Here is a 27,904-nt window from a genome sequence, read left to right as displayed (position 1 = left end):
GTTGGTGAGTCTGAAACGGAATAAACATGGATGTAACTGTTTCTGTATCCTGGTGCTTTCCATGATCTGTTTCTATGTCCTCTAGATGATCTGCTCCCACATATGCTGCATTTAATGACCTCTGAAACTTCAAGACACCACCAAAACAGATAAAAGAGACGATACTATGTATGTGCAGGAACTATTGCAGGTACCTGATTCTTCATGTCTCCTTATTTCAAAGTGATTAAGCCTACAGTCAGGATGTGGAATGACTGCAGAAGACTGCTACCCTGCAGACATAATGCAGTGACTCAAGAGTTCGCTGCAGCTTTCCCAGGTCAAAATAACAAGGCATTCATGAATGCACACTGATACCTCTGCATTTAATTTACTCAGTCTTCTTATGAACTGCATATTATAGATAGCATACGGTGTAAACATGGGCAATAACTTGTTCATCTCCCATTGCTTCTCTGGCAATGAATTTGGCTGTTTAAGACTCCTTTGCTTTATTTCTCACTCTTTTTCTGGTGAAAGACAGATGTCAGGCACCTAGATGAGCCTCATTCCTTTCCTTCCCGATTCTCATCCCTACATGTTGAGGGTGCTCACATGCTGCAGGACATCCCAGGTGATGTCTGCGGAGACAGAATGTAGGATTTCTACTTTTACATGACTGAGGAAAGTGAGATCAGAGTATTTCTAATGCTGCCTTTCCTCCATGCTTGCAGAGCTAAGGACTGACGTAATGACAAAAACCACAAGATGCATCATGACATGAGAGCCTTTGCATCCCAAGTTATGAAATAAGTACTCTGAGAACAGGGAACTACCTGGGAACAAGACAAATGGAGAGACTTCTTACAGAAAACAGTTACCCTTTTCCACCCCAAGCTTGTCCCTGTGCAGTTCTGGCCACAGCCAGGTTATCTTGATGCTTGACCCCTTGGAACTATCACAGGGCCATTTCAATCTTGCTGTAGAACAGGAGGAGGAAGAGATCTACAATGCCCAATCACTAGATGCCTGTCTTGGTATAGCAAGCAAATTCCTTTCCTCTGACTGTGAAGACAACTTTGCCATAGACTTCATATGGAAAAGTAAAGGTTCTACTCCCTGGACTACCACCATTTCACTGCAGCTCCACATAAGGGGCTATCAAACCTCATTGTCATTGGTATGAGATTCAGACAAGGCTCCCATTTTGTCTCCCTCTGCATGAAGAGAAAGAATGTCTTCTCTGCATAAAAGTTTCCATTAGGCTGAAAAGAGGCCATAGGATTTTAGCTACACAACTAATTTCTCCAGTAATCTTAACCACCCAGGGCATGGAAAATATAGCTTACCATGTTTCCCCAGATGGCACAGAGAACTTCTAGGATACACTCATACATGAATACACATATATTCCTTATTGTCCTCTAGTGAATACATATGGAAGGCACTAGAGACCACAGATTCCTCTCAGCATCTTGTGCTCAATATGCTTTTCTGAAGAGAGCAGCAGTTGTTCAGCCTCAGATGCTGTAGGTGGGACTGACAGCCAGTCAGGATATATGTAACTGGATTTGTGAGGATTTCAACTTTGTAGAAACCCCTCAAAAAGCAACCAACTCAAATTTTCTAGGGTGAACTCCCCCTGCTCTGAGAAGCCTCCCTAAACAAAGAATTAACATTACTCTGATGATGTAACAAGGAGTCTGAACTGTGCTGGCTATTCTAATGCAACTATTCTGGAGCAACTCCGATCATATTATTGGACTCTTCTCAGTCTTCATTGCTGGGTAAGCTGAGGGAATCCTTAAATCCATACAGGAGCAGTATTTGCAGAACTTGTGCTATTCTAACCTTGACAGCTGAAAAAATACAGTAAGGTCACGACTAATTCACAGTGAGGCAACAGATGGACACAGATCAGAATAACCAGGGTTATTTCTCCCCACACACAGAAAGCAACTTTTTATGTAGCCTTCACTGGGGTCTTGCTTAAGAAAGCCATTTCCATTTCCCTATCTACATGTCAGTGAGGCGAACAAGAGGCAGAGGTGGATATTTCCATTTCCTTTCCTATGTGTTGGTGAGGTGGACAAGTGTATAGCTTATGAGTGTTCCTCTCAAACTCAGCTTCATGCTTTCATACTCCTGCATAGGGACAGTTAGAGAGATACAGTTCCGAAGCTCTGCTCCTCCTAAGAGCAGACCTTTCCTGAAACGGGTACTACTCTGTCTAAAGGGAGACATAAGCTCTGTCCTTCAGGTCATTCTCATGCACCTTTGCCAGGCAACAGAGCCGATCACAAGGACACTGTTAATCTTTTTTTTAAGGGCTGAAGTGACTTGCAAGATTGGGACCTTTCCCTGATCACTCTTGTCAAGAACTTGTGAAAGAGTTTCACCTCTCTTGCTATTTTAAGTTTACTGCAGGTCTGAAGTTTCTTCAGCAACAACACTCGACCCGCTGTGCCCACTGATGTAGCTGGTTAGGGTGAGAAAAAGAGCAAGCACTTTTCAAAGGGCTTCAGACTTTTTTTTTGTCATGCTCTTCACTGTTTGTGAGAAGGTCAGAGGAGAACAAACCTCAAATTCTGCGCTCAGAATATCACAACTTATGCCTTTCGTCTCAAGAATGGGCTTGTGAGGACTACAACCTACTTGTTTCCCTCTCTGCTTGCAGATCCAGCAGGATGGATTCCAGGAATCCTTACTGTTCCATTAGGTTGCAGTCCCATAAATAGAGTTGTGTACCACCAAGGACTTGCTGTTTCTTGCATCAGCCCAAAAGGATTAGCAAGTTTTCCTCCTGGACCATGGAGCAGACTCAAGAATTGCACATGAGATAGCGTAGAAATTTGGAAAAAAAAATGGTAACATTTTGTTGCCTTTATTATGTCTTTGTAGCCTTGCTGGGCTCCCAGCCACAGATAAAGCCTGCTGATGGCTTTGTAAAGTTGTCTGATAAGCTTTTGTTGGCAGAGAAGAGGCATTGTTACTGTAACTTCCCCCCCCCCCCCAACCCATTCCCAGCCACATTTAAAGGCCACAGTTATTCAGCTCTGCTTTCAAATCATGGTAAGGCTTCATTTTTGTTCATGGAACAGGACATGTAATGTGCACTCTGGGTGCATTAAGTCTTCAAGTAGCATACTGACAACTCTTTCTTACAGAGAAAATCCCTCTGAATTCCCCTAGAACCTTTCCAGAGCTTGACACTAGTGGAATAAGGATGGTGTAAACATCACACTTCAACTGGTTCAAGCTGATTCAAATGGACTCGCATGAGCTGGATGCTGTTTAGAATCTTCTTCTGGTGACCAACAAGGGTGATGCCAATACGCTGGATATCCCTGCAAGAGAATAGAGGATGTGGAAGGTGTTAAAATGGGCTTCTTGTTCTGAACAGTCCCAGTCCATTTCCCTGTAGATCCCAATACAATGTGTATAGATATACATGTATGTATATCTTTGAGAAACAGTTGACAAGTCTTCTGCTGTTCTCTGGCAAATCTGCATGGGTGGATGGGTGTTGGCAGCACTTGGTAGGTTATGACACAAAAAGAAGCAGTGGAAGGGGGCAATGAAAATGATCAGAGAGCTGGAATACCTCTCTTATGGAGAAAGGCTGAGAGTTTGGGGTTGTTCAGCCTGGAGAAAAGAAGCCTCCAGGGAGACCTTCTTGTGGCCTTTCAATACGTAAAGGGGGCTTACAGGTAAGATGGAGACTTTTTACCAGGGCCTGTAGTGACAGGACATGTGGCAACAGTTTTAAACTGAAAGAGAATAGGGTTTGATTGGATATAAGGAAGGGTGGTGAGACTCTGGAACAGGTTGCCAGGAGAAATTGTGGATGCCCCATCATCAGAAGCATTCAAAGTCAGGCTGGGCCTTTGAACAACCTGATCTACTGAAAGATGCCCCTGCTCATGGCACAGGAGTTGGACTAGACAGTCTTTAAAGGTACCTTTCTAAGGTTCTAAGAGTGTTCCCTTTCCTGGCTCCTGTCTTCTACAGAGCACTTTAACCCAGTATACGTCATGGCTGGGTCTATACATCTTCTTCAAAGTGGTTATTACCTCTGGCAGCTGTCATGAGCATTCTGGTGTAACAGTCTCTCTGCAATACTGATAATAAGTTTTCTAGAGTACATGGGATCAGTATTAGCGCTTACAGAAACAGATATGCAGATATACGTGGTATGGAGGTTGTCCAGAGACTCTAATAAGATAGATGTAAAAAACAGCAGCTACTTTGCTCTGGCTGCCCTCTCCTATTTCATGTGTATATATTCCCTATATAGCCACTACTAAATGTTTCTCAGACTGCTTTCACTTTCTGCATGGAAAACTCATTGTCTGCTCTCTGCCCCAATACTTACTCCAGAGTCATGCGGGATATAACATCGAATGTAATCAGACCAGCCTGGTCAAAATTCTCCTTATAACGGCCCATCTTGATAGCATCCAACCACTCATGGACGTTGCTGAGTGAAGGGAAATCTGGAGGACTGTTGCTCAGGAGAGGCTGAGATGGTCTGTAAAAGAGGCAGGTTCTAAAGATCCAAGCTGTCAACATGAGCTGACAGCACTAGTAAGGTAAGAGTTAAGACAGGGAGAGAATGCAACTTCTGAAGAGCACAGAATGGAAAATGCTAATATTTGTTCTTTGTGCCCCGATTCCTAAAATCCCATCTTGATACCCTGTTTCTAGACTACCTTTTTTGCCTGAAAACAATCAACCCAACCCAAGAAACTGATCCTTTCTTCCCATTATATACTCTCTCAGGCACACTCTCTTCTTGTTGCCTCAGATCTTTCCACACTTTCTGTGTCTAGACCTGTTAGCTGGACAAAGAGTCGCAGTGAAGATGTTTCTGAGGCAGAGATGAGACCTTTTAACTTTTGTAACTAACTCCCCCTCTCCTAGATGCACTCCTTGGATCAGGAAGTAACCTACGCGACAATGAGTGTCTTGTTTCAGCTCCAACACCCATCTCATAAAGGCATAGCAATAAAAGGCCAAAGAAAGGGCTGTTTATATGCAGCATTTGCTCTTCCCCCCACCTCTGTCTCCCTTCGCCTTCACCTGAATTGCTCCAAGGCTATAACTCTCTTTATGTGCTGGTTTTGGCAAATTGGGCATCACTAGGCACTTTTCTCCTCCCCCAGCTTGTCTCTACTGAGAGCTTTATAATAATGGGGAAAACCCCTCCAGGCCAGCAGGATGTAATTACATCATCAGCCCGATATCCACCTAATCTTAGCTCCCCAAGACCTCCCCAGAGACTTCTCCTTTGCTGACCTCTTGCCTTTGGTCCCACCAGGCCGCAAAATGCAGTTGGGAAAATACGGGACGGAATCTGCAGTTCTAATCAGTCTTATCTACAGAATTCCTTCCTTCTATAAGCTAAAGTCTTATCTTCCTTCATCATCTCTTCTGATCACACAGTGTTGTGTGATCACAGAATATCTTGTGTAGCTGCACCCAGATAAGTCCCTCTATTCCCTAAAATCCCTCAATCATTCATCCTCAGTGCACCTTATCAAGAGATTCATCTCCCCTCACATTCAGCACCCACAACTCCTCATCACCCTCCCTGAATCAGGCCTGTTGAAAGACAAGACCTTTAATTTTTGCATTAAATTCCCATCTCACCTGCTGTTCCCAGTGCCAGTAGCTTTGAGGGCAGACGGTTTGCGGATCATTTTATCTAGGGCACTGACAAGTTGCTCAAATTTGGGTCTCTGGACCCGCTCCTTCTGCCAGCAGTCAAGCATCAGCAGGTGTAAAATTGTTGGGCAGTCTGGGGGTGGTGGCAGGCGATAGTCCTGGTCAATGGCATTAATCACCTGCAGGAAAAGAAGAACAAAGCTGGGAAAACAAGCAAAAAACAAACAAAAAAGAACAGAGCTGGGAAAAGAAAAGATAAAGAAACAATCCCTTGGTGGTACATGACCTTCTTCTACTTGAATTGTTACAGGGCAGAGGGGCAGATGCACGTTCTCATCACTTCTCAAACTTACATCCTGATTGGACATGTCCCAGTAAGGCCTTTCACCATACGACATCACCTCCCACATGACAATGCCATAGCTCCAAACATCACTGGAGGAGGTGAACTTTCGATACTGGACAGCTTCAGGAGCAGTCCAACGGATGGGGATTTTGCAGCCCTAGAAAGCAGAGAGCAACCAGAATGCTAGTGAGATAAGGACTATTAGTTAAAATGACATCACTGAACTGATCAGATGCCAGTAGCACAAGTCTGAGGATGGAGTGCCAATCCAGCTGATGCTGTCCTGTAGACATTGTTGGTTTAAATTCAAAGGACGTTCAAGGTTTCCACCTTGTTCTATTGACAGATAGATGAGAAAAGATCATGCCTCCTTGCTGCTATAAATCCCATGACATAGTAGTTTTTAACTTTTATAGCTCTTTGCAGCATTTGAGAGGTGGCAGATAATAAAAGCCTCATGAAAGTCACAATCATTTGGAAATCTAAAGCTATTTAATCAATCCCAACCTGCAACACTGAGGACAGATACACTCAGTGGCTAGCATTAACTCCTTCCTTTTTCCACCTTGATCTCTCTGAGTGCAGGTATGACCTGCCAGACAAAATACCATTCAGGTGCTGGTTCTTCAAAATACATACATCTAAAACTTGTTTCACTTTTCAGTGACTGAATACTTGTTCATCCTCTGCACACAAAATCGTAGTTTTAACCTGCCTGTTATAGTCTCACTGTTTTTGTAGTATGTATAGCTGGTATTAGAACTTCATAGTCAATAAGTTCACTTGATGGTTGGTTGTAAGCCCAAAAATATACTTACGCTAGGTATTTTTTTGTGGAGGAAAACCAATAACTTTTTCCTCAAAGGGTGGTAGTACAGGACTTCAACATCTGTTTCAGTCCTTTATGCTTTCTTTAAGAAGCTTTGGAAGAGGAAAGATAACACCTACATCTAGTTATGAGGTTGGTCCTATTCACCATCATTCCACAAAGACTCACTGCATAGTGGTAACTCACCAGAGCTCCAGTATAGGTGGGATTTGAAGCATCGTCCTCCAGGAAGCGGGACAAACCGAAGTCTGACACCTTGCACACAAGGTTACTGTTGACTAAGATGTTACGTGCTGCCAGGTCACGATGCACATAATTCATGTCTGAAAGGTAGCGCATGCCCGCTGCGATTCCCCGTAGCATTCCCACCAGCTGTAACACACTGAACTGTCCCTCCTTCTGCTGCAATAGAGGAGACAAACACAGGCTTTTATGACCACGGAGCATAAAGCAAACAGAGAAGACTTACAAAGAGCAAGGAGACAGGGTGGATTTATGAACTCAGTGAACATGCATCTTGAGTTTAGACAAAATGTGAAAGTTCAGGGACAGCAAGTAAGAATGGAGAGTGGGCTCAGAGCAAGGAACCTCAAATGAAGTCAGGCACTGGTGATCTTTTTTCTGAAGACAAATCTCATCTTATGGCCATATCCTCCTTTAGCATTCCACACCTGGTCTCATTAACTACTAAGATGACTAAATGAATGGGAGTAGACAAACCTGCTCCTATTTTTTAAGGTCTTTACAATGAGTTCTATATAATTCTAAACAATGGGTTCACATGCTCTTCAAAATGTACCTACCAAAGCACTTGTGGTTGAATTACCATAGCAGTCAGTGAAAAAAAGAAGTGAAGCATCTATACTACAAAACTGTCTGTATTTATTTTACATTACTGAAAAAGCACCAGAAACTCTAAGTCCAAAAATAACCACAAGTTTCGTTACTTCATCACAATGTTGAAACTTTAAAACATTCAGTGGAATGAAGTTTGAAAAACATCATTAGAAAGGTAAACTCTGGAGCATGCACATAAGGAACCGGAAGACTGTGTACAAAGAGAAACACTTCAGCATTGTTTACCATTCATTATTTGAGCTGGAGAAGGCCGAAATAATGAGGAAATTTTATATGGTGGCTGATATTTTTGCCATGCTGGCACAAAAGCACTTACTCTCGTAATTTGCTACTATTTCTATTGCACCTGAAGAGGGTTACTGAGGACTTATAGAGTGAAGAGGAAGGACAGGCAAAATTATCAGATCTGAGACTGGCACACAGCAAGATGAAGAGGTAACGGTCGTGGGAGACTCTGGTTGTGGTACCCTGAGGAAGGAATCCAGTGATCCGTTCTCCATGAACTCTGTGACAATCATGACTGGTCGGCTTTTGGTGACCACCCCCTCCAGATGGATGACATTGGGGTGCTCAAACTGCCCCATGATGCTCGCCTCACTCAGGAACTCCCGCCGCTGTTCATCTGTGTAACCCGACTTCAGGGTCTTAATAGCTACTGTGTATTCACGCTTCCCTGGGTGTTTTAGGCGCCCAAAGCACACTTCTCCAAACTCTCCTGTCAGGGAGGGAAGATACACACCTCAAATAAAGGAAACACAGCAAAGAATTTTAGCCAGGTGCACTAAAGCATTCTACTGTGGAAGACTCCAGGCGCTTCTCGGAAATAAGGTTACTAGGACTGTTTCGATAAAGGTAAAGTTCTTAAGGCAAAGGCTCAGACTGGAGACTATACCTTCCTAGTTCAAATGACAAGCTCTGAGTCTTCAAAGCATGTTTTAAACTTGGTTTGGAGAAGGCATCTACTACTAAGTAAGTTCAAATGCATTTTGGTGGAAGTGAAAGTAAGCTACTCCGAGACATTTGATGTACCATGGGTTCATGACTCCACTTCAGGCCATTAGTGTGCCAAGTCTCAAGGTGAACAAGGAAGGCACTTCAAAATCTGCAGATTGTCACAGTACCTGATCCAATGACCTCCTCAATCTTGATAAAGGACACATCAATCTCTTTTGCAAATTCTCGAATAGCTTCATTGGGGTCTTCGTAGGTTGAAGGATCAATGTAATACTTCACTCCAAGTCCTGCAGTGGAGGAGACAGCCCACAACATCACCAGAATCAAATCCTGAGAGACATGGATGTTAATAAGTCCTGAAAAGAAACAGTCCCTTGTCATGCGTTGCTCAAGAACACTCACCTCGTGCGCTGATATACTGCTGCAGGCGGTCTGTGTATGGAGTCTCTCGCCTTTTACTGCAGGACATAAAGGAAAGGAAAGTCAAAACACACACAAGAGTCTCTCAGAATGCTGAGGTAGAATTCTCAATGCAAGACGCAGAGAATCCTTGAATTTAGGGATAGAAGATGGATGTTAAGATCCTGCCCATCTCTTTGTAACCACAGTATGCTTGTTTTCTATACAGTCGTTATTACACCACTATTTGTATCCCCGCTTTAGATATGACAAATGGTAGGACTTCCAGCACTATCCTGAAAAAAATCCAACAGTTTAACATAAATGTCTTTGAAGTTTTCTTGCTATTCAGGCTAATTTTGCATTTTAATTTTATAGAATCATAGAACGGTCTGGGTTGAAAAGGACCTTAAGATCACCCAGTTCCAACCTCCCAAATTATTCTTTTCAATACAAATCTTAGCCATCTCCTGTGATGCTTCAAAAACATTCTAAGAACCAATTACTTTAATACTAAATTTGTATACATTTCCCCCAGAGATTGAGTCTTTATTTTTAGTCCAGGTCTCTTAACAGCATTTACTTTGACTACTCTTTTAGCAAGTGTGGTACCCAAAACCAACCACACAAAGTCAGATGGACAGAAATCTGTTCCATGATGTGAATTTTGCACGTGCAGATCAAAACAAATACGGTCTTTATTACTGTAATATTTACTGCATATATGCATTTAATTTCCAGTAAGCATAAGTTGTTTTCAGCAGAGGCATTTCTCAGATCTCAGTCTCCTCTTGTATGTGTGTGATTCCAGCATTTTTTCCCACATTATCCAGTTGTTTTATAAGTTTCACCCTATTTTCATCTTGCTCTAAATGTATTTTCCATTTTCAAATCACTTCTTTTTGTTCCCAACAATATTTGTATTTTTTCTCCAAAATGCTCATTTGCAACCATTTCTAATTAGACCAGATTGTAAATCAAACCCTGTGGTGTCCTATAGTATCCCTGCTGTTTGCATGGGTTTGTGTCAACTCATACGCTTTGCTGTTTCAGCACAAGACCTTCTAGCTGCTGATCCCGTTAGGATCTGAAGATGGAGTATCAAGAAACACTTACTTTACTAACATAACTAATTCTGTCATTCCAACAGGTAAATGTGTGTTATTCTTGTCAGGCTTCTCTCTTGAAATTCTGCTAAGATTGCAAAAACAATAACTCTACTTTCAAAATCTGTTCTGTTCTGGAAAGAAATTGCCTAAAATAGATGGTTTTACATTGTATATTGCCTGGAAACTGTGTGCCAACAAGTTACAAAACCAAGTTAAACTTACAGCATTTGACTCTACATACATGCAACCTTTTAATGAACTACTCATATCATGTGGTGTTCCTCATTTCCTACACCTTCAAACCTTCTTTGCCCGTCAAAGACACATTTAAAACAGAAATTTGGTATTTCCACATTTCCTGAACAACTGTTTATTATTGCACATGATCCTTCAAATATAAAGGAATCCATTTTTTATGGTATTTCCTTTTATGTAAATACATTTACAGACACTCATCAATGTCTCTCCCCAATACATATTAATTTATTCTGGGTTTGTGGGGTATTTTCTTTAGAAAAATATATGCTTTATTGAGTTGTGCGCATCACATTTCCAGCTGTAACAAGAAATTGTACTTTTAACAGTTGAAAACTACAAAAGGAGGCAGCAATGCAAATAGAACAACATTGAAGAGCTCTTTTCTTTCCTGAAGGAAAAATATTTAAAAAGAATATACACAGAAGGAGAAAACAAATGTAGAAAAGGGAAGAGAACAAAAAAGAAATAACTAAAACTAAATGTCACTTTCTCAAGTTAAGTTGTTCATACATTTTTCAGGCCAGCTAAAAAAGTTAGTAAGTACCTCTTGTGCAGAGGCAGAGTAGAGCAAAGTACAGAAATCCATTACTGTTAATCTAGGGGATTAAGCTCAAACCTTAACACATTCAAGGAGTGGGTAATGACTTTCTTTTCTTCAAACAATAAAACCCCCACTGGTTACTTTTATGCCTCTACACAAGTATTGACCTCCTATTTTTTTTCTCTTTAAAATTTCTGTTCTCCTTTTTTTTTTTAACATAACTGATCATCTCTACATTGTCCTATCTGCCCTTCTCCCTTTCCAAAACAGGAAGTGGGTTTTGCTGTCTGTAACCTGTATTTTATGACTTAGTGTTCTATGGAACCATTGGGATTGTACAGATTTTTTATTTCATCACGTGAGCTTGGTTAAAGGTCCTCAGTTAAAGGGTATTTAGCACCTTCTAAAAAGTGGATCTAAATACTTATTCCACCAGTACTTCTTTCATTACAATGTTTGTTTCTCCACTTGCTTGCCTAAAATGCAATTTACAGTCTCTTCTTGAAAGCAATGCATTTAAATACCCTCTGAATACTAGATTTAAAATGCTTCCCTTGTGTTCCAATTGCTAACTAGTCAAATATTAGCTAAGTACATGAGCAGTTTACCAAAGGAGAGGCTCCTCAGATAGGACTAATGGGGCAGCATCTTTCCTTAATTAGAAAATGGCATCTCAAGGACATCTGGATAAATGTAGATGAGGCTGTTTCCCTTGGGACTGGGTAATGTAGCAGGGGCTATGTTCCACTGTCTGCAGTGCACATGAGCAGGTCAAGGAATTCACCTCTTGAAGATGATGGCAAGGATGGCAATGGCAGCAATTACCAAGAAGGCTAGACCACCAAGTGCTGAGCCCACGATAAGCGGCAGTCGGTCCTGGACCATCTCCGAGCGCTCTCCTAGCAAGGAAGACACATGCATACACAAACACAAATGTAGAAGACAGGAACTGTTAGAGTTTCCCTTCTACTCAACTAGGTCTCACCCATCCTTACCAGCCCTTTGCTTCCCAGGCTAGTCCTGGCAGTTCAGCAAATCCTTGACTTGGTTATCCCTTAGCACCTTCCGTCACTCCAGTGACTACCTTCCTCCTTCCAAAAAGCCAGTGCTCCCTTTGAATACAATTTTCCTTCCCCTGGTCCACTGACACCTGACGAGTCACATAAGTATAGGCTAGCTCTAACCTGGGCTTTGATCCCGTTCTCCCCTATTAGTTCAGCTTGTAGATGACATCCATTAGCACCTTTGATCCAGATCAAATTATGTCACAAGGTATTATGTAGCTCTCTGCATGAATGGATGGTGATACTGCTGGAAGGCAAGCTTCTGGGTGTGTCCTGTGTCTACTTGTCTTTAAGACGTTCAGAGAGCATTAAGCTGTAAGATGCCTGTGACATCTGAAGATCAAACTACAGCAGTATATAGTGCCATGTACTTTAACACTCTCTTACAGAATCTTACAGAATGTTCTACTGACACACTCTGCTCCTGATGGTCTGAGGCACAGAGGCAACAAGGACTAGGACCAAGGAATATGGCTGTAGTATAAACTATATGCTCTGATAGCATGAAGCTCCTTTGAACAAATCTGCATATGCAAATTATGATATTCAGAAATACAAGTTGACTAGGTAGCAGTCCTCCAGAGGATAAGGTAATATACTCAGGGACACAAATGAAAGAGTCACAAGCAGATCTGAGCACAAAATGATAGCACTTACCTCCCATTAATGTCTGGAAATACATCTTTCCACTGTATGGCCCATAGCCCACTGCTGTTCTAGCTCGTACTTGGAAGGCATATATCTTTCCTGGGCTCAGATTTGATATGGTGGCCATGTTGGTTTCACTAGTCAGGGTGAATGAATTATCCTCATCTTCTGCCTGTGAATGTCAATGATCAAAATGGAATGTGAGACTTCTGCCCACACGGCTCACTCACCTCAACAAGGAATACAAGTTTCCATGTCATTCCAGTATTTGAACCTGTACAGAGCCTCCCAACCACAACCTCTCTTCTAGAACTGACTTCCTCGCACTTCTTGTTCCTCATTGATACTTTTCATTCCCTTAAGCCTGGGCTTCTGAAAAAGTTCTGCCAAAGCTCTTCGGTCCTGACCTAAACAAGAGTGAGAGACAAAACTACTTTGTCCTCTGGTTCCTTGCTAAGAATATAAATAGAAAATTTTGCTTTCTGCAAGCTCCAAACTCAATTATTCTCCTAGAGGAATCCAGAGCAAAACAACATGTAATGGAAGCAGGAAGCTGCTAGACATCTTACTACAAATAGCAGGCCTTTTTGCTGCTAGAAAAACTGCAGTCCTGCACAATCCTACCAGAATATTTATGAGAAAGATCAAGAATATGGGATGTGAGCTTGTCTGAGCAGCCCTATGTACCTCTTCTCCTCAAGACAGCTAGATTAGGAGTCATGAAAGATGTGAAAGGAGAACAACTTTCTATTTGCTACCCTTTAATTCCAGCACATAAACAGGTAACTGACATCCACCATTAGTAAATGAAAGCGTGCATTCCTCCTTCCAAAGTTTCTGAGAGATGTCTGTCGAGGTATAAATGGGAACAAAGGACTTCCCTCCACAAACATATGACAGAATGTTGGAGTGAGTCCAATTTATACATTTGGAAACTTCAGCTCTTTCCACTGTTACCTGTGTGAGCTGATGTTAAACTTTCCAGGCTGCTAGCCACAGCTTTTTAGCTTAGATACAAATGTCTTCTCTTTTTTATATTTCCCTGTATGGTTCTAAGTTGGGAAACGCAGATGGACTGATGTTAGATGAAGCATATGTTACAAACTTCTGCTTTTGCTCTAGGTTGTTCCATCATAACTGAAGCATCTTTCTCCACCTTATTCATCCTGAAAGATTTCCCTGTTCTCTTTTGCATAATAACTATACAATAATCAGCATCGCATCAGCTTTCTGCTCACCTTGTCAAAGTAGCGTAGCTGGTAATCCAGGATGATCCCATTGGGCTGGTCTGGCTGAGGCCACGATAGTGTGATGCTATTGGTAGTACGACTCACCTGATGCATCATAGGGACGGCAGAGGGGACTGGAATAAAAAAAAAGGAAGGAGATATTGCAAAGATATACATTTAACAATGAATTATAATTGCATATTCATTATGCTGAATTAATAAATTAGGTCAGTTCTTCCTTCCATTTCCTTTAATTTGCATTATAGAATCATACAATATTTAGGGTTGGAAAGGACCTTAAGATCACCTAGTTCCAACCCCCCTGCCATGGGCAGGGACACCTCACACTAAACCATCTCACCTAAGGCTCTGTCCAGCCTGGCTTGAACACCACCAGGGATGGAGCATTCGCAACATCCTTGGCAACCCCTTCCAGTGCCTCACCACCCTTACAGTAAAGAATTTCCTCCTTATATCCAATCTAAACTTCCCCTGTTTAAGCTTTAACCCGTTACCCCTTGTCCTATCACTACAGTCCCTAATGAAGAGTGCTTCCCCAGCATCCCTATAGGCCCCCTTCAGATACTGGAAGGCTGCTCTGAGCTCTCCACACAGCCTTCTCTTCTCCAGGCTGAACAGCCCCAACTTTCTCAGCCTGTCTTCATACAGGAGGTGCTCCAGTTCCCTGATCATCCTCGTGGCCTCCTCTGGACTTGTTCCAGCAATTCCATGTCCTTTTTATGTTGAGGACACCAGAACTGCACACAATACTCCAGGTGAGGTCTCACAAGAGCAGAGTAGAGGGGCAGGATCACCTCCTTCAACCTGCTGGTCACGCTCCTTTTAATGCAGCCCAGGATAAGGTTGCTTTCTGGACTGCGAGCGCACACTGAAGCTGGCTCATGTTCATTTTCTCATTGACCGACACCCCCAAGTGCTTCTCCTCAGGGCTGCTCTGAATCTCTTCTCTGCCCAACTTGTAGCTGTGCTTGGGATTGCTCCAACCCAGGTGTAGGACCTTGCACTTGGCTTGGTTAAACTTCATAAGTACTTCATTATGAAGTACTTTGCAAAATAATCAGAAGAAATACAAGCACAATTCTACTCTGCTGGGAGATACAGTCACTGACAAGTTGGGCAGACAGAAATGAAAATAATCCCCATCCAACTGGTCATGCACAGGAACGATGAAGTTCCTTCAGCTGTAGCTGGAACATTATTCTGATCTTCAAATCTGTAATTTTTAAATGCAAGATGACACGGTGTTCAGTGCCACTGCCTTGTTCTAGGATCATGCTTGAACAAACAATGTGACAGCGGTCAGAGCAAAAGCAGAGCACACTCCCTCTCTTCTCCTTCTTCCCCAGATTACAATTCTTTGCCTCGGGAAAAAAAATCTAGGCTATCAGAGTAATGGAGGCCTTTCATTACCAGGTCACGGCTGCAAACCAGAAGACAGAGGCAGATGAGAACACTAATGCGTTAAGGAACAGGCTTTGAAGCATTCCTCAGTTCAGTGGTTCCAGTTCAGTCACAGATCATAGAGAATAAAATAATTACCTCATTGTCACAGCCTGTTTGCAGCCTTGCGTTCAGACTGCCTCCTGAATCTCAGGCCAACCCCTGTTAGGATTGTTGCCTAGGTATGAAAACTACTGCTGTGTTTGAGACTCTCAGTCCCTCTGCGGGCCACTGAACCACAGAAGTCCAATCTCAACGGGCTTCTAAGTAGCACTAGTGCCTGGAACCACCACCTAAAGGTCACTGTTAAGTGTGCATGTGTGGAAGCTTCACATATAGTTTTTATGTCTGCTCTTAATAGCTTGCTATGTTTCTGTCTTTTGGTGAACAAGACAGCTTGGTACACTACCCAGATGGAGCTGTTAGCTCTCTTGACTTGACTCCATTGCGATACTAAATGCCTATAGTCTGTGTCAGATGCTAATTACTATGTGAAAATGCCAACTTTCCTTTATGTAGAAAGCAAGGATCTGGACATCAAACATACAAGAGGGCTGTGGAAGCATGAATCTAAACCAGAAAGCAAGCAAGAACTTGTGTCTACCAATTTTAGAAATCCTTTGACTGGCCATTCTAGAAGTCTGAAGTTGTTCAGTTCAAGACTTTGTGTAACTGACATTACTTCTCACTACCCTGAAACTCTATTTGGGGTAGTTTTGCTTTTCATTTTTTTCATCCACCTAAAGGCACCATTCACACGTTCTGAAGACAACAAAAGCACATGTTTAACAGCAGGCCCTTTCCTGAAGTACTTATTTCTTCTTAAAAATGTCCTCAGAGCAGGAAGGGAGATGCCATGCAATGAAAAGCTGCCCCTCGACTCCACTGGAAAAAACCCTTTATGCCACAAGGTGCCATGTTTCACTATGCACCTCCTAGTTTTGCATGCTCAAAACGTTTCTGCCTTCATTTAAACAGTTGCTGAGACCTGAAATGTGAAAACAAGCACATTCATCTTCTGCTCATGGTGCAGACAGGGCACAGTAAAGACAGAAACTGGAATAGTTTCTTTTTGTGGTGTGGCCATAAACATCTTATTAAGTCCCAATCATAACTGGGCAAATCCACTGAAGACAGTAAAGTTAACACATGTCATTAAGGGACGAATTAAACCTTAAGAGTATTTTTGCTGTTCCTACGTAAGAAGAAAACAATACAGTTAAATTCTTAGGGACCTCCAGTGAGTGCTCAGGGCTGGCAATTAGATCAGAAATAAGCAAACAGCTTGGCACTTTAAACTATAATGTAGTTCATTCAGAGGACAATGAACAGAGGTCACACACCACTTGCTTTACCTGCTGGTTTTAGTTTGGTATAACATATATGTGTAGCTTTTAACAGCTCTTTTTATTCTTTCCCTCCTCCGATCACAAAAACGCCTTGCCCGTGACCCTGCTTTTGACAACCAAGTCTACCGGACTCCTTTGTCTCTCTTTGGGAAAGCGAACATCTTCAAGCAATTTATCCGTTTCCCTTTGTAATCTCATAATCATACTGGGCATTTAATTCTTTTCCGCTTCTCACACCACTTCACCTGAAAATCTTATATCAGGTCCTCTTAAATTTCCTAGCACTATCCGTAACTGTCCTTCAGTGTCTTACACAAGCCTTCAGACTGTCTAGCTTTCATTTCTGCAATTCAACAGCTTTTTGGTATTGCCAGATTTTGCTGTTCACTGCTCTGAACACAAGTGATGTAGAAGGCTGCTCTATACCTCTTCACAGGTACGAGGCAATCTGGTCAGAAAATCTTTAGTGTCACCTATCTCCATTAGCTCTTGTAATGTCTGGATCCAGTTAAAAAGAAAAAAATCTACTTGCTTTTAAAAGTCTGCACAGATTCGCTCCAACATTTGAGTCTCTGCTGCCTTTATCTCTGCCTCTTCTTTCTAGGAATGTAACAAATGTCTGAATGAATAAGTTCAGTAGCCTGCCTCTGGCAACAGACATTACTACATGCTTCAGTGGAAGGCATAGGGAAAAAAAAATGGACATGCAGCTATAGATGTGCACAGAGGAAGCTTTTTCACAGTTTTTCAAATGGAAACCTGACTTCTGTCCTGAGACATACAAGGAGATGTTTGTTTACCCTGAGACACACTTAAACATCTTAAAATAATGATTACAATTTTTGCCAGGGCTCTTTTTAATAATGTGGTTGGATATTCAGCTCTTTGCTTTGTGTCAGCTTCGCCTCTGTGAGGAAGCACAACTCCACTACAATTACATAATAGCTTTTCCTCATGCAGTTCGTGTTATCTGGAGCAGCCTCCCAATGTCTTTCTGTATATCCTGACACTTCTCTAGGTGTTCACCCACAAGACTTCAAACCCGAGTTGAAAGCAATGCCCTTTTCTCTTGCCTCATCTCCGAGGTTTTTTTCTTCTGGTAATTTCCATGTCATACTATTACTATCCAAACAGATTTTATCATCACTATCCAAATGGGTTTCAGATGCTTTTTGCTACAGAAAGTTAAGTGTTAATATAGTAGAGGATGTTTTCCATGACAGCCCTTCTAATTCTGTCTTCAGATACATACTCACGGAAGAGTAGGAACATGATAATCAGGCTACCACAGGAAAATATGATTGTGTAACCAAAGGATGCTATCATACTTTGAAGCAGGGCTGGCAGACTGTTTTTAAGGATAAGCCATCCTTAGATGAACAGTGTTTTGAAGACAAAGATGAAGAGTGAATAAGTAGCACGGAAAAAAATAGCACTGTTCCAGCACAGCCTGAGATACCTCTAACAAAGGGGCAGAGGGTGGGGAGGAGGATTTTTTTGGATTAGCAACTGGAAGAACTGAGAGAACTCTGACTAATGTATGAATATGCAGAATATTCAGAAACTGCCAGCTCTGGAGGGTCTTTGGTCACCTTAATTCAATGGAGAGAAAAATTTTGCTATGGCTATTTATTCTGAAAACTTATCTTTCTCTAGTCTGCCTTTTTTATACCCTCCATGCCTTCCTGTCACCTCCTAGTCTCTTTCAGAACATAAGATTGTGAAATGACCATCCCTTTTTGTATTATAATAATGCTAGTAATAATAATAATAATAATGTAATACAACAACAATAAGCCATGCTAAAGTGAAAAGCTGCTGAAGGGATAGGAAGGGACATGGATGAGACAGACCACGTGATGGAGGAAAAAGGGCCTTGTTAGTATGAGCTGTCAGTATGAATTTAGGCCATCTCATCTCAAGCTCACTCCTAATGATCTTGAGGAAGAGCAAGGAGAACAAAAAAACCCCAAACATACGAAGAAGCCATTCAGCACACATTGCTGTGTAAGTGTGTTGGCCTCCCCTGAAACTATTTCAGTTCACAAGATACCTTAGACACCCAGCACACCCAGAGACACTGAGAGAAGAGGGTAGATTTGGTGATTCCAGGCAGGAGAAAGAAACAGCTGCTCAAATTACGCCACATACACATGGAGGAGGCTGAGATGAGAAGCATGAAGAAAGGGAATTCTTTAGGATCTAATAGGTCTCTAGCAGAAGACAAAGGAACTGCCTGGAATTACCACACAAATTACCCAGCTGTATCTTTTACTGTAAAGAAAAACTGATCACCTACTTGCAGCCAGCCTCTTAAGGGGACCAGTTATCCTATACACACTCTGCTACGCAGTGACTGTCAGATAACATTTCAAAAGGGAGAAAGGGATATCAAACCCCTGGTATCTGCTAACAGTAGGGAATTACTGGGGTCTATATATATTCTTTTCCTTTCCATAGTATAGTAGCAGAAATGACAAGATGTGATTTAACCAAGATCATGATGCCACATCTGGTTTTGCAGCATTTCTCTTGAGCTTCGCTGAAGCCTGTTTTTGCAGGAGTTTCTGCAACTACACTGTGGAATTTCATGAGGGATTTGTTTTGAGTTTAACATTTACACATCTCTTAAATGTTTACAGACATTTTCTCTCAGTTCAAATTATTCCCCCTCTTTCTCCTCCTCTTCACATTACCCCTCATTATATTCTATTAAGCAAGCTGTGTACGGTTCCTCTCCCGACTAGTTTATGCATGCTTGTAAAGAACAACATATGCCCATTCTCTTATTGTTGACATGTAACAGAACTGTATGCCTGTATGCATGTGGCTCTCTCCAGCTCCAGTCCTGGCATATGATATGTACAGAAAATCAGAACTTGATTGATGCTGTTCTTCATTTCCCTCCATATATATAAAGCCTTCTTTATGCTATCTATCAGCGTGACCTACTCTTCAACTCTTTAATCTCTCCCTTTCCTTCGAGTGCCCACACAAGCCATTAGTATTTTTGTTTAGTGATCCATGTGGTTTAATTCCCGGTTAGAATGACCACAACACCTCTGATACAACTGTACAACACATTTAAATATTTCTACCATGTAAAAGGGAAAAAAAAAAATCTCTGTTTCCTACTGAAAGGAGGATAATATTCCAAGACCACCTACATGAACAGCAAGGTTGAAAAAGCAAGTACAAGGTAGAAGACAATACATGGCATGCAGAAGAACCCAGACCAATTTCAGTAAAATAGCAATGGTGATTCTGCCTCTGGATCCTTCATCAAAATTCCATTTTACACCTCTCCAGGAACTGTAAAAGCTGTACTTTCATATCCTTTTATGACCCACAGGACTGCACAGTGTTCACATATGCCCTCCCAGGGTCATGTATATTTAGGTGATGAGTAAATATCATTGTATACATTCTTTCTTGTCACAGAGCATCTATCTGTGACTGTATCTTCACCTTAAGAAAGTGCCTATCTGTCTGTTTTCCACTTCCTTACTATGATATGCAGCAAGGCAAAGGTGGACAGTTTTGATGTGAGACTTAATACCACTAGTATTGTGCACTAGAATATGAACTGAAATGAGGAGAATGGAAGGTGGTGAATAGGAGCTAGAAAGGAAGCACCTCAAAATAGAAAGGAAAAAAAAATGCATGGGTGAAAAATGCTACAAAGACTGAAGAAGAGGAGGTGGAGAAGGGTAGGAGACACAGAAGGTGAAGAGGAAATGAAGAAATGCTCTCTAAGAGCTGCTGTGGCAAGCTGATGCTCACAAAATTCCCACCAAACCCTGATAGTGTCACCTTCTCTTGCACCATGAAGCAACATGCTTTCTCTGACCTACATCTCCCACAGCCATCTTCTCCAGGGCAGCTTCTGCCCCAGCAATTCTTCCCCATATACACCAACATCAGCTGCAAACCCAGTTCTTGCAACAAGAGGGAAAAAAGGAAAGCCCATTCAGAGAAGGGCAGAAGTGAAATCATGGAACTTGCAGGGCAAGATAAAAAAGGGCACAAGACATAAGTAAGAAGACAAAGCTCTGGGATTCCAAAGATCAAATGAGAGATGGAAGTGGAAGAAATTTTGGGACTCAGAGGCAGGGTTCTCCTCACCTGACTGGCTGGTGCTAACATTGATGGTGGCATAGTGGGGTGCTTCTGGACTCAATTCAGTCACCAAGTTGACAGCCTGGATCTCAAAGGTGTACTGCACACGGGCCAAGAGGTTGGAAACTTGCACGCGACTTTCTGTCAGGCCTGCTTGTCGTGGTTCAAACTGTATGTTGTCCGCACAGCGCAAGCATGGCCCTGGGGACCCTGTTGGGCATACTTTACAGATGACATTGAAGAAAACATCCTTGCGGCCACCCAAGTCCTTCGGGAGACGCCAGGTCAGGAGCACGCTGGAGCCAACGATTTCGTAGCTAAGGTCACGAGGAGCAGAGGGGATGCCTAGAAGACAGAATGAAAGATCAAAATCCTATGAGAGAATGGGAAAGGCCAAGACAAAGCAGATGGGAAAGAACAGACAAACAAGTTGCTTTTTCTTATTCTTACTCTTCTCTAGTCATTTCTCTGAACAAGGCTAAGAAAAACACATTTATCGCTACATCAAATATACACTTCCACATACGAAGGAAACATGGTACTATCACATTTTAGAGAAACAAAATTAACAAGAAGGGTCTTTGTTTCCAGGGTGTGACTTTTACCTTTTCCTAGAAGAACAGCCAGTGTTTGGGGAAACTGCAAGCCTCTGAAATCTGAAATTTTGCACAAGCTTAGTATTGTCCTTACTAAGACTTCTATTTCTCTCCTTTGAGCGAGTAATGAACTCTCTCACACTTCAGTTAGCTTGTTCCATCTATTGCAGGAGTTCAACACCAGTTTCCCCATGACTGTTCCTGCTGCCAGCCAGGTTCCTGAATGGCACTGGGAGCAGACTCTAACAGCTAAAAAACTGCTCATTCTGTGCATCCAACACTTCTGCTGGCATAAAAACAGTGAAGGAAGAAAATGCAGAGTGTGAGAAGATGGTGTGGGGATGAGAATGGGACAAAATGCTGGTGCTAGGAAGTGAAAAGCTACGACAGATAAAAATAAGCAGATGTATTATGTTGCTAAACCTGGACGTAGACACAGAGCAAGACTGGAAGGGACAGAGAGCTGAGTTTAGTAACAGGGAGGGGCAAGGGAAACATGATTTACAAAACATTTCCCTCCGAAGGCTGTAATGAACTACAAGAATCCTCATCCTCACAGTTACTCTATAGTCAAGGAATATCAATGAAAACTATGGGCAAAGCCTTTTCTTTGTCTAATGCTGACACTCTGTACTAGGTACAGGTGGATGAGGTCTTTCTGGGGGATCTCTCCAGATGCAATCAAATTCATTGCTGGCACATTTGAGTACATCAGACACACAGAAGACTGTTTAAAAAATGTATTACTGACAAGATGACACATTTGTACATCAAAAAATGTCAGAAATCTCTTTTGTGATCTTAACTGGGCCACTCAGCATTTGCATTGTGGTATAGTAGTTAACTGCACGATCACATACTAGTTTCCTTAAGGAGTCTTATCACAGTCAATGCAAAGGATGCTTAATGCTGCTGCAGATGGATTCTGTGCCGTATAGGAAGCAAGGGATTACAGAAGCAATCTGTGTTTCTCAGTGTTTAACTTCAGAGTCATACAGTGTTTGGGAATTGCTTTAGAAAGTAATTCTTTTTTCTGTCACTTCCACAAAATTCAAGGGTGATGTTTCACATATTACTGAAATTCTATTTTGGAGTGCTAATCACTAACCTTATTTCATTTTCTGCATCTAATTATTCTTTCTTGGCCTATTAATATTCATAATCAATGACTGTGAAAAGTTGTAACTGATGAGAACCACAGAGAAGCCAAGGAAAAAACTGTTTTCCCATAAATAAAATCTGTAGAATTTGGATTCTGTGCAGGAAATGTGGTTTTCACATTGTCATGGTTTGAGCTTAAACCATGACACACATTTTCAGTGAAAAAGGGAAGAAAATACTGGTTAACTCCTTCAGCAAACAGTATTTACCACGTGTATGAAATTTATTTGCATTTCATGAGAAATGAGTACATTATTCTTTCATTAAAAGTAGCTCCTTATGCATATTTGCAGTAGACTTAATTAAGATTATATGAGTCATCTAAAAGCTGACATTTTCAAATTTCTGAGCATCTACTATTGCAACACCCCAGTGTTCTCAGAACAGAGTTTCACCTGTGTATCAACATTGTAAAAAGCATATTGGGAACGCTTCTGCCTTCCTGTCTGCATTCAGTGAGTGGCTATACCCTGTAGTCAACTGGAGAAGCAAAGGGTAGTTTTGGGTTATTTCACAGGTCATGAGAAGAGGTGAACTGCAACTCTCCTGGATCTGTCAGGCACATTCTCTCTCATTAACTGCTCTTTGTGCTTTCAGACCCTCCATCCAAATACTTACCAGTGCAGGGAGCATCAGAATTGTCTGAAGCAGATCGATAGTAACGGTTCTGACACACACATTCACGGGAACCTGGCAGTGGAGCGTGGCTGTGGTCAGGGCATTGATGGCAGGGGTCATCTCCCACAGATACTTTAAAGAAGCCAAGGGGACAGGCTAAAAGGAGGAAAATAAGAGGCAAAAGCAGGAAACTCATTAATTCAGATTTCAGAAATAATGCAATCTTATTTACATGTGACTCGTGCTGCTGCTGTAGGCAAAGGTTATTACACAGAGTAGCTACTACAGGTTTTGTTGCTTTATGGAGCATGCATTGTTAAAGTTGCCATTTCAAAACAGTTTATTCTATAGAACAAGTGCTTAAACTGATTCACAGGCAGATGAAAGAGAACCAGTCCAGAGACAGCTCTGGCCATCTGAAATTGTCTTCTCATTACTCGCTCAAAGAACTGAAGCGTTGGAGAAGCCGAAGAGCATCCTAGCATCGTCACGTCTGGAAACAGTCAAACAGTTACAGTTATTATCCACAACTCCTTCTCCCCACCCAACAGAGGCAGAAAAATGCACTTTGTCTTTTTATGCTGCCTTCAACAGTTTTATTGTTTAAAGTAATACAAGCTACCATGGCTGATTTTGCATCAAAATTAGGAGCAGGCACTAGGATTCTTTTCCTCTAGGTCTGGAAACTTCCCAATAATGGATGAAGGACTCCCAATTTAGTCAAATTTAATCTGCAAATGCATAGGAGAATGCCTATGCAAAAAGCTGAAACAAGGACGGAAATACATCCTACATGGAGAGAAAATGGAAAAATAGTCACTTATGAACAGTATGGGAGTATTCTAGGTTTGGCAAAGATGCAGATGCTGAATTAACTTCCTAATGAAAAGATGGTAAAAAAGAAACAATCCAGAAAAATGACCTAAAATTAGTAGTTACGTGTTTTACATTTGCAGTTTTTGCCAATTAGGCTGGACTGACTACAGTGGACACTAACTGGCCTCCATGTAGCTAAAGAATGACCTCCAAGGGACTGCAGCTAACACGCATCTTTTGCTTCCTCCTAAACCCTCACCCCTGTCTCTGCATCCAGTCAGGGAGCTGCTTACATTCACAAGCACCTTTATTCCTTTCCAAAATTGCCTAAAATACGCTAGCTCACGGCACTCGGGACTGTAGCCCATAGATGGCAACGATAATTGTTCCCATGACATGGAGCTTTTCCTGGCATTGCCTCAGTCCAGTCACTCTATAAATAGTATATCAAAGGTCAAACTGGGAGGAAAGAGAAAAAAGTCCCCTGACAATCTACACAGGCAAAAGGCACTTCCTTTTATTCTAGCAGTTACAGTGAGCCTAGGGCTGTCTTTCCGCACAGAGACAGAATCTATACCTCATTTGTTTCTGAATGATCCCATTTTTCACACCTTAGGATTTTTCAGTTTTCATGTACCTTACATTCCCTTCTTATTGCAGCCCATGGCATCATATCCACTTGCTGTGGTCCTACAACCTCTACAGATGACTACTGTACTCATTAGAGACAGTCACAGTAAATACCCAAGCAGAAACAAGCCCACCACTTTTCTTTAGTGAACACTATCATTTCAGGACCATCCCGGAGAAAGGTAGAACAAGAACAGCTTCTCCAGAAACACCTCCACTGTGTGCCTGCAGAACAACTCGCAAAACACCAGCTAAAACCACAGGCCTTGTGACTGGGTGTACTATGACTTGATCATCTTCCAGGCACCACTACTGAAACACGGATTCAGCTCTCATTAATTCACAGCATCTAATGCAAGGACAGAGGGTTGCAGAGCTGGCACCTCAGGGTGCAGAGCAAGCTGCCACTTCCCATCAAGCCAAGGTTATTATGAAAGGAGAAGGCAGAGCTCGGAGTGCACAAGTGCTTTCCTCTCAGCTTGTCTCAGTCATATTTCATACCCTGGCACAGTGTCAGGATGCCACAACATTCAGCTGGGCACAGCTCATCTCAGACATGTTGACCCAATTTTCCTTAGCTCCCCCTTACACACTCACCCCTGAGCTGCCTGTTTGCCAGCATCAGGCACCTAATGGGAGGACATGAAAAAGGTGTAGGCACAAGGTGGTAGAACATGAGACAACAGACACAAGTTGCAATAATCTCTGATTACATCTTATTACAATCTCCTTCTATATTGGATAAAGAAAAATGTGTCATCAAACACTGGAACAGTTGCCCAGGGACATTGTGGAATCTTCATCTTTAGGAATAATGAAAACTAGACTAGAATAAGCTTTGAGTGACCTAACCCAATTTGGTCCTGCTTTGAGCATGGGGTTGAAGTGGATGACTTCCACAGATCCCTGAAGTGTAAACTATTAAAGGAGCATCTTTTAAGTGATTAAAATTTGAGAAGAGATTATTGTGTTTTGTTTGGGTTTTGGTGTTTTGGTGGTTTTTTTTCTGCATATGTATATGCATGTGCAATAGTGTATGCACATTTTTAGCAGACTACTGAAGCTTATGCTTTAACACAAATCTTAACACTTCCTTAGCCTCGCACACTGAAAAAAGTTTATGAGGAAAAGACATCTTTTAATAATACAAAAATAATCATGCAGTATTCTTGCGGGATAAATGAGCCCTCAAACAGCTGTGTGCTGTAGCTGAAGGGTAACTGCAGATGCAGGGGTATGCTGATACAGTATTGGCACATTTACAGTGATGTGGGAAAAGCATCATATTGGATACTGCCATGGAGAAAACTAGATATGGAACTTGACTGGTGGAACTGACTTGGAATCGATTTGTACTTGGACTTGAAAGACAAAAAAATGAAAATATTAACTTTGGATTATTAAAATAATAGTTCTGTTTCAGTGAGGTTTCAAGCCAAGAGCTCACCTTCTCCATTTGGAAGCCAACTCAGCAGTTTATTAATCAGTCTTTTCTCTTCTCTCTTTTTCTCCCCATAGTCATTTTTGAAATATTTCTTCAAACATTTCAGCCATGAATTCGCAGTATTATTTTCAAAAGCATCTGGTAATTTACATCCCACGTGACTTTTAGTTAAAAGGCAACGAAAAGTAGTGGGCAGTGAAGAAACACGTTGTATTGCAAAAGGGTTTGTGGGGACAGAAACCAGGAATAACTGTTCTCAGTAATGAACCTGTTGATCTGAGAGAAGATTTGGGAGAACAGCCAATCAGCCTGGAATTTTGGGAACCCCTACCCTAGGGCAGCATAATCACCCAAAACGTTCTATTTCAGGCCTTCTATGTGGAAGAGTTGCAGGAAACCTTCCAAGGCAAGGCACCATGTGCGTATCCATGTAGAGAAAGAAAAGGAGCTAAAGTCCCAACCTTCCTTTTTCCTCTGTAAATTGCCATTCTACTTTCTGACTGTTCAGCATGAGAACAAGTCTACCTGGATAAAAGCAAAAGTAAATCCCCTACACACCATATCCCACATCACCCCAAGGGCTTACTAAAGGATGCTGTTTCACCCTTCTATGTAGCTGGAGGAATTTGCCATATAGTAAGAAGCAGCAGGTGGTCTTATGAAACAAACAAAAGTATCTTAACTCATGGTAGGGGGTAGGGAAAAAAATAAAATGGGTTTCTATCTGCTGAGAATGGGTTTTGTCAGATTCTTTGCTCAAAATAAACAGGTAACAGCTGGTCAATGGAGGATTCCACAGGCTTCCATATGGTGAGGGGGAAGGCAATGCCCACACACTCTTCTAGTAAAGTGTAAGAAGGAAACTTGCTTCTCCTTCCCATCCTTGGTGCATTCTTCAGTCTTATTAAGAAGAGCTCTCTGCAGGATCATCAGGAGAAGTCTGCCCTTGGGCTATTGCTTTTGTTCTGTATTTCATATAGAACACTGTAGCAACTCCGTATCACAGTGCGCTTCTGATCTTAGGAAGGGAGAAAATACAGAGAAGTCCTGAAAAGGACTCCATGTGAAGAAACACCAGTCATAGGAATTAACTATACTAGCTGAGCATGGCTCCATTCAAACTGGACAGCAAAGTATTGGCAGCAGGAGAAAAAAAATCAGGAACAGTGATCAAGCTAGAGGAGTTTGTGAGAGACAGGAGAAAAGTCTACCTTTTGACATTAAGGTTCATTATTTGGTTGCCTTCTGTCCTTAGCTGCTCATGGAATCTCAGGAAGTAAGCAATGCGAGCAGTGCTTTGTAATTTGATACGCTATCATTATTTCAGTTATTCCTTAAAATATTTACCATTTTCTTCTACCTCCATCTTCTGTGATAATGGGACTGCAAGGGAATATTGCCTGTCATTGAATGCTACAAAAAACAGAAGCTGTGTTGTCTAAAAGTCCCTACTTTCATTTGCCAAGCCTAAATTCCCTGTCTTTTGAGGGCTTAAGCCTACTATCTAAATTATTGACTTGCAGTTTACCTGGATTATGAACTAGGCATGCTGTTGATTCAGACAACAAAGCTAGTGCCATATAGAGCTGCTCTATGCCTGTTTGAGCTTCACTCTCAGGGGCAGTACTGCACGAATATATGATGAGCAGGATAAAAAGGCACACACATTTTAATCATTCTCAAAGCTTAAACAAATAAAAAGCACTTACCAATTTTAATTCCTTTATAGGTCTCCAGTCCAGCACAATGAATGGTATCTTAATAAAGTTATTTTGTATGACTGCAATCACTTCATGAAATAGAAATTGAAGGTAACACATTGACAACCA

At 41.7% G+C, this 27,904-nt stretch overlaps 1 protein-coding gene across 5 annotated transcripts in view; it reads right to left on the bottom strand.

Annotated features, from left to right (window-relative positions):
- Positions 1 to 27,904, bottom strand: part of EPHB6 (EPH receptor B6) — a 66,335-nt gene that overhangs the window by 6,693 nt on the left and 31,738 nt on the right. For 3 of the 5 annotated variants that reach the window (XM_061454252.1, XM_061454253.1, XM_061454251.1), the window contains 13 exons: positions 23,186 to 23,341; positions 20,817 to 21,155; positions 13,891 to 14,015; positions 12,662 to 12,824; positions 11,725 to 11,839; positions 9,036 to 9,091; positions 8,801 to 8,920; positions 8,147 to 8,394; positions 7,008 to 7,223; positions 6,000 to 6,149; positions 5,632 to 5,825; positions 4,355 to 4,510; positions 2,837 to 3,326 (listed from right to left, as the gene is read on the bottom strand). In XM_061454252.1, coding sequence (XP_061310236.1) covers positions 3,218 to 3,326; positions 4,355 to 4,510; positions 5,632 to 5,825; positions 6,000 to 6,149; positions 7,008 to 7,223; positions 8,147 to 8,394; positions 8,801 to 8,920; positions 9,036 to 9,091; positions 11,725 to 11,839; positions 12,662 to 12,824; positions 13,891 to 14,015; positions 20,817 to 21,155; positions 23,186 to 23,341 — 2,147 coding nt within the window. In that variant the 3' untranslated portion in view covers positions 2,837 to 3,217. Of the gene's footprint in view, positions 1 to 2,836; positions 3,327 to 4,354; positions 4,511 to 5,631; positions 5,826 to 5,999; positions 6,150 to 7,007; positions 7,224 to 8,146; positions 8,395 to 8,800; positions 8,921 to 9,035; positions 9,092 to 11,724; positions 11,840 to 12,661; positions 12,825 to 13,890; positions 14,016 to 20,816; positions 21,156 to 23,185; positions 23,342 to 27,904 lie in introns of those variants that run through there. The other 2 variants (XM_061454255.1, XM_061454254.1) reach the window with 2 other exon arrangements.

The sequence above is a fragment of the Pezoporus flaviventris genome, unplaced genomic scaffold (assembly GCF_033815535.1).
Source record: "Pezoporus flaviventris isolate CSIRO_AGI_PZ_B2104156 unplaced genomic scaffold, CSIRO_AGI_Pfla_v1 ptg000015l, whole genome shotgun sequence".
In the NCBI taxonomy this organism is placed as follows: Eukaryota; Metazoa; Chordata; class Aves; order Psittaciformes; family Psittacidae; genus Pezoporus; species Pezoporus flaviventris.
Note: the sequence above shows the minus strand (reverse complement) of the source record. Positions and strands in the feature narration are given on the sequence as shown.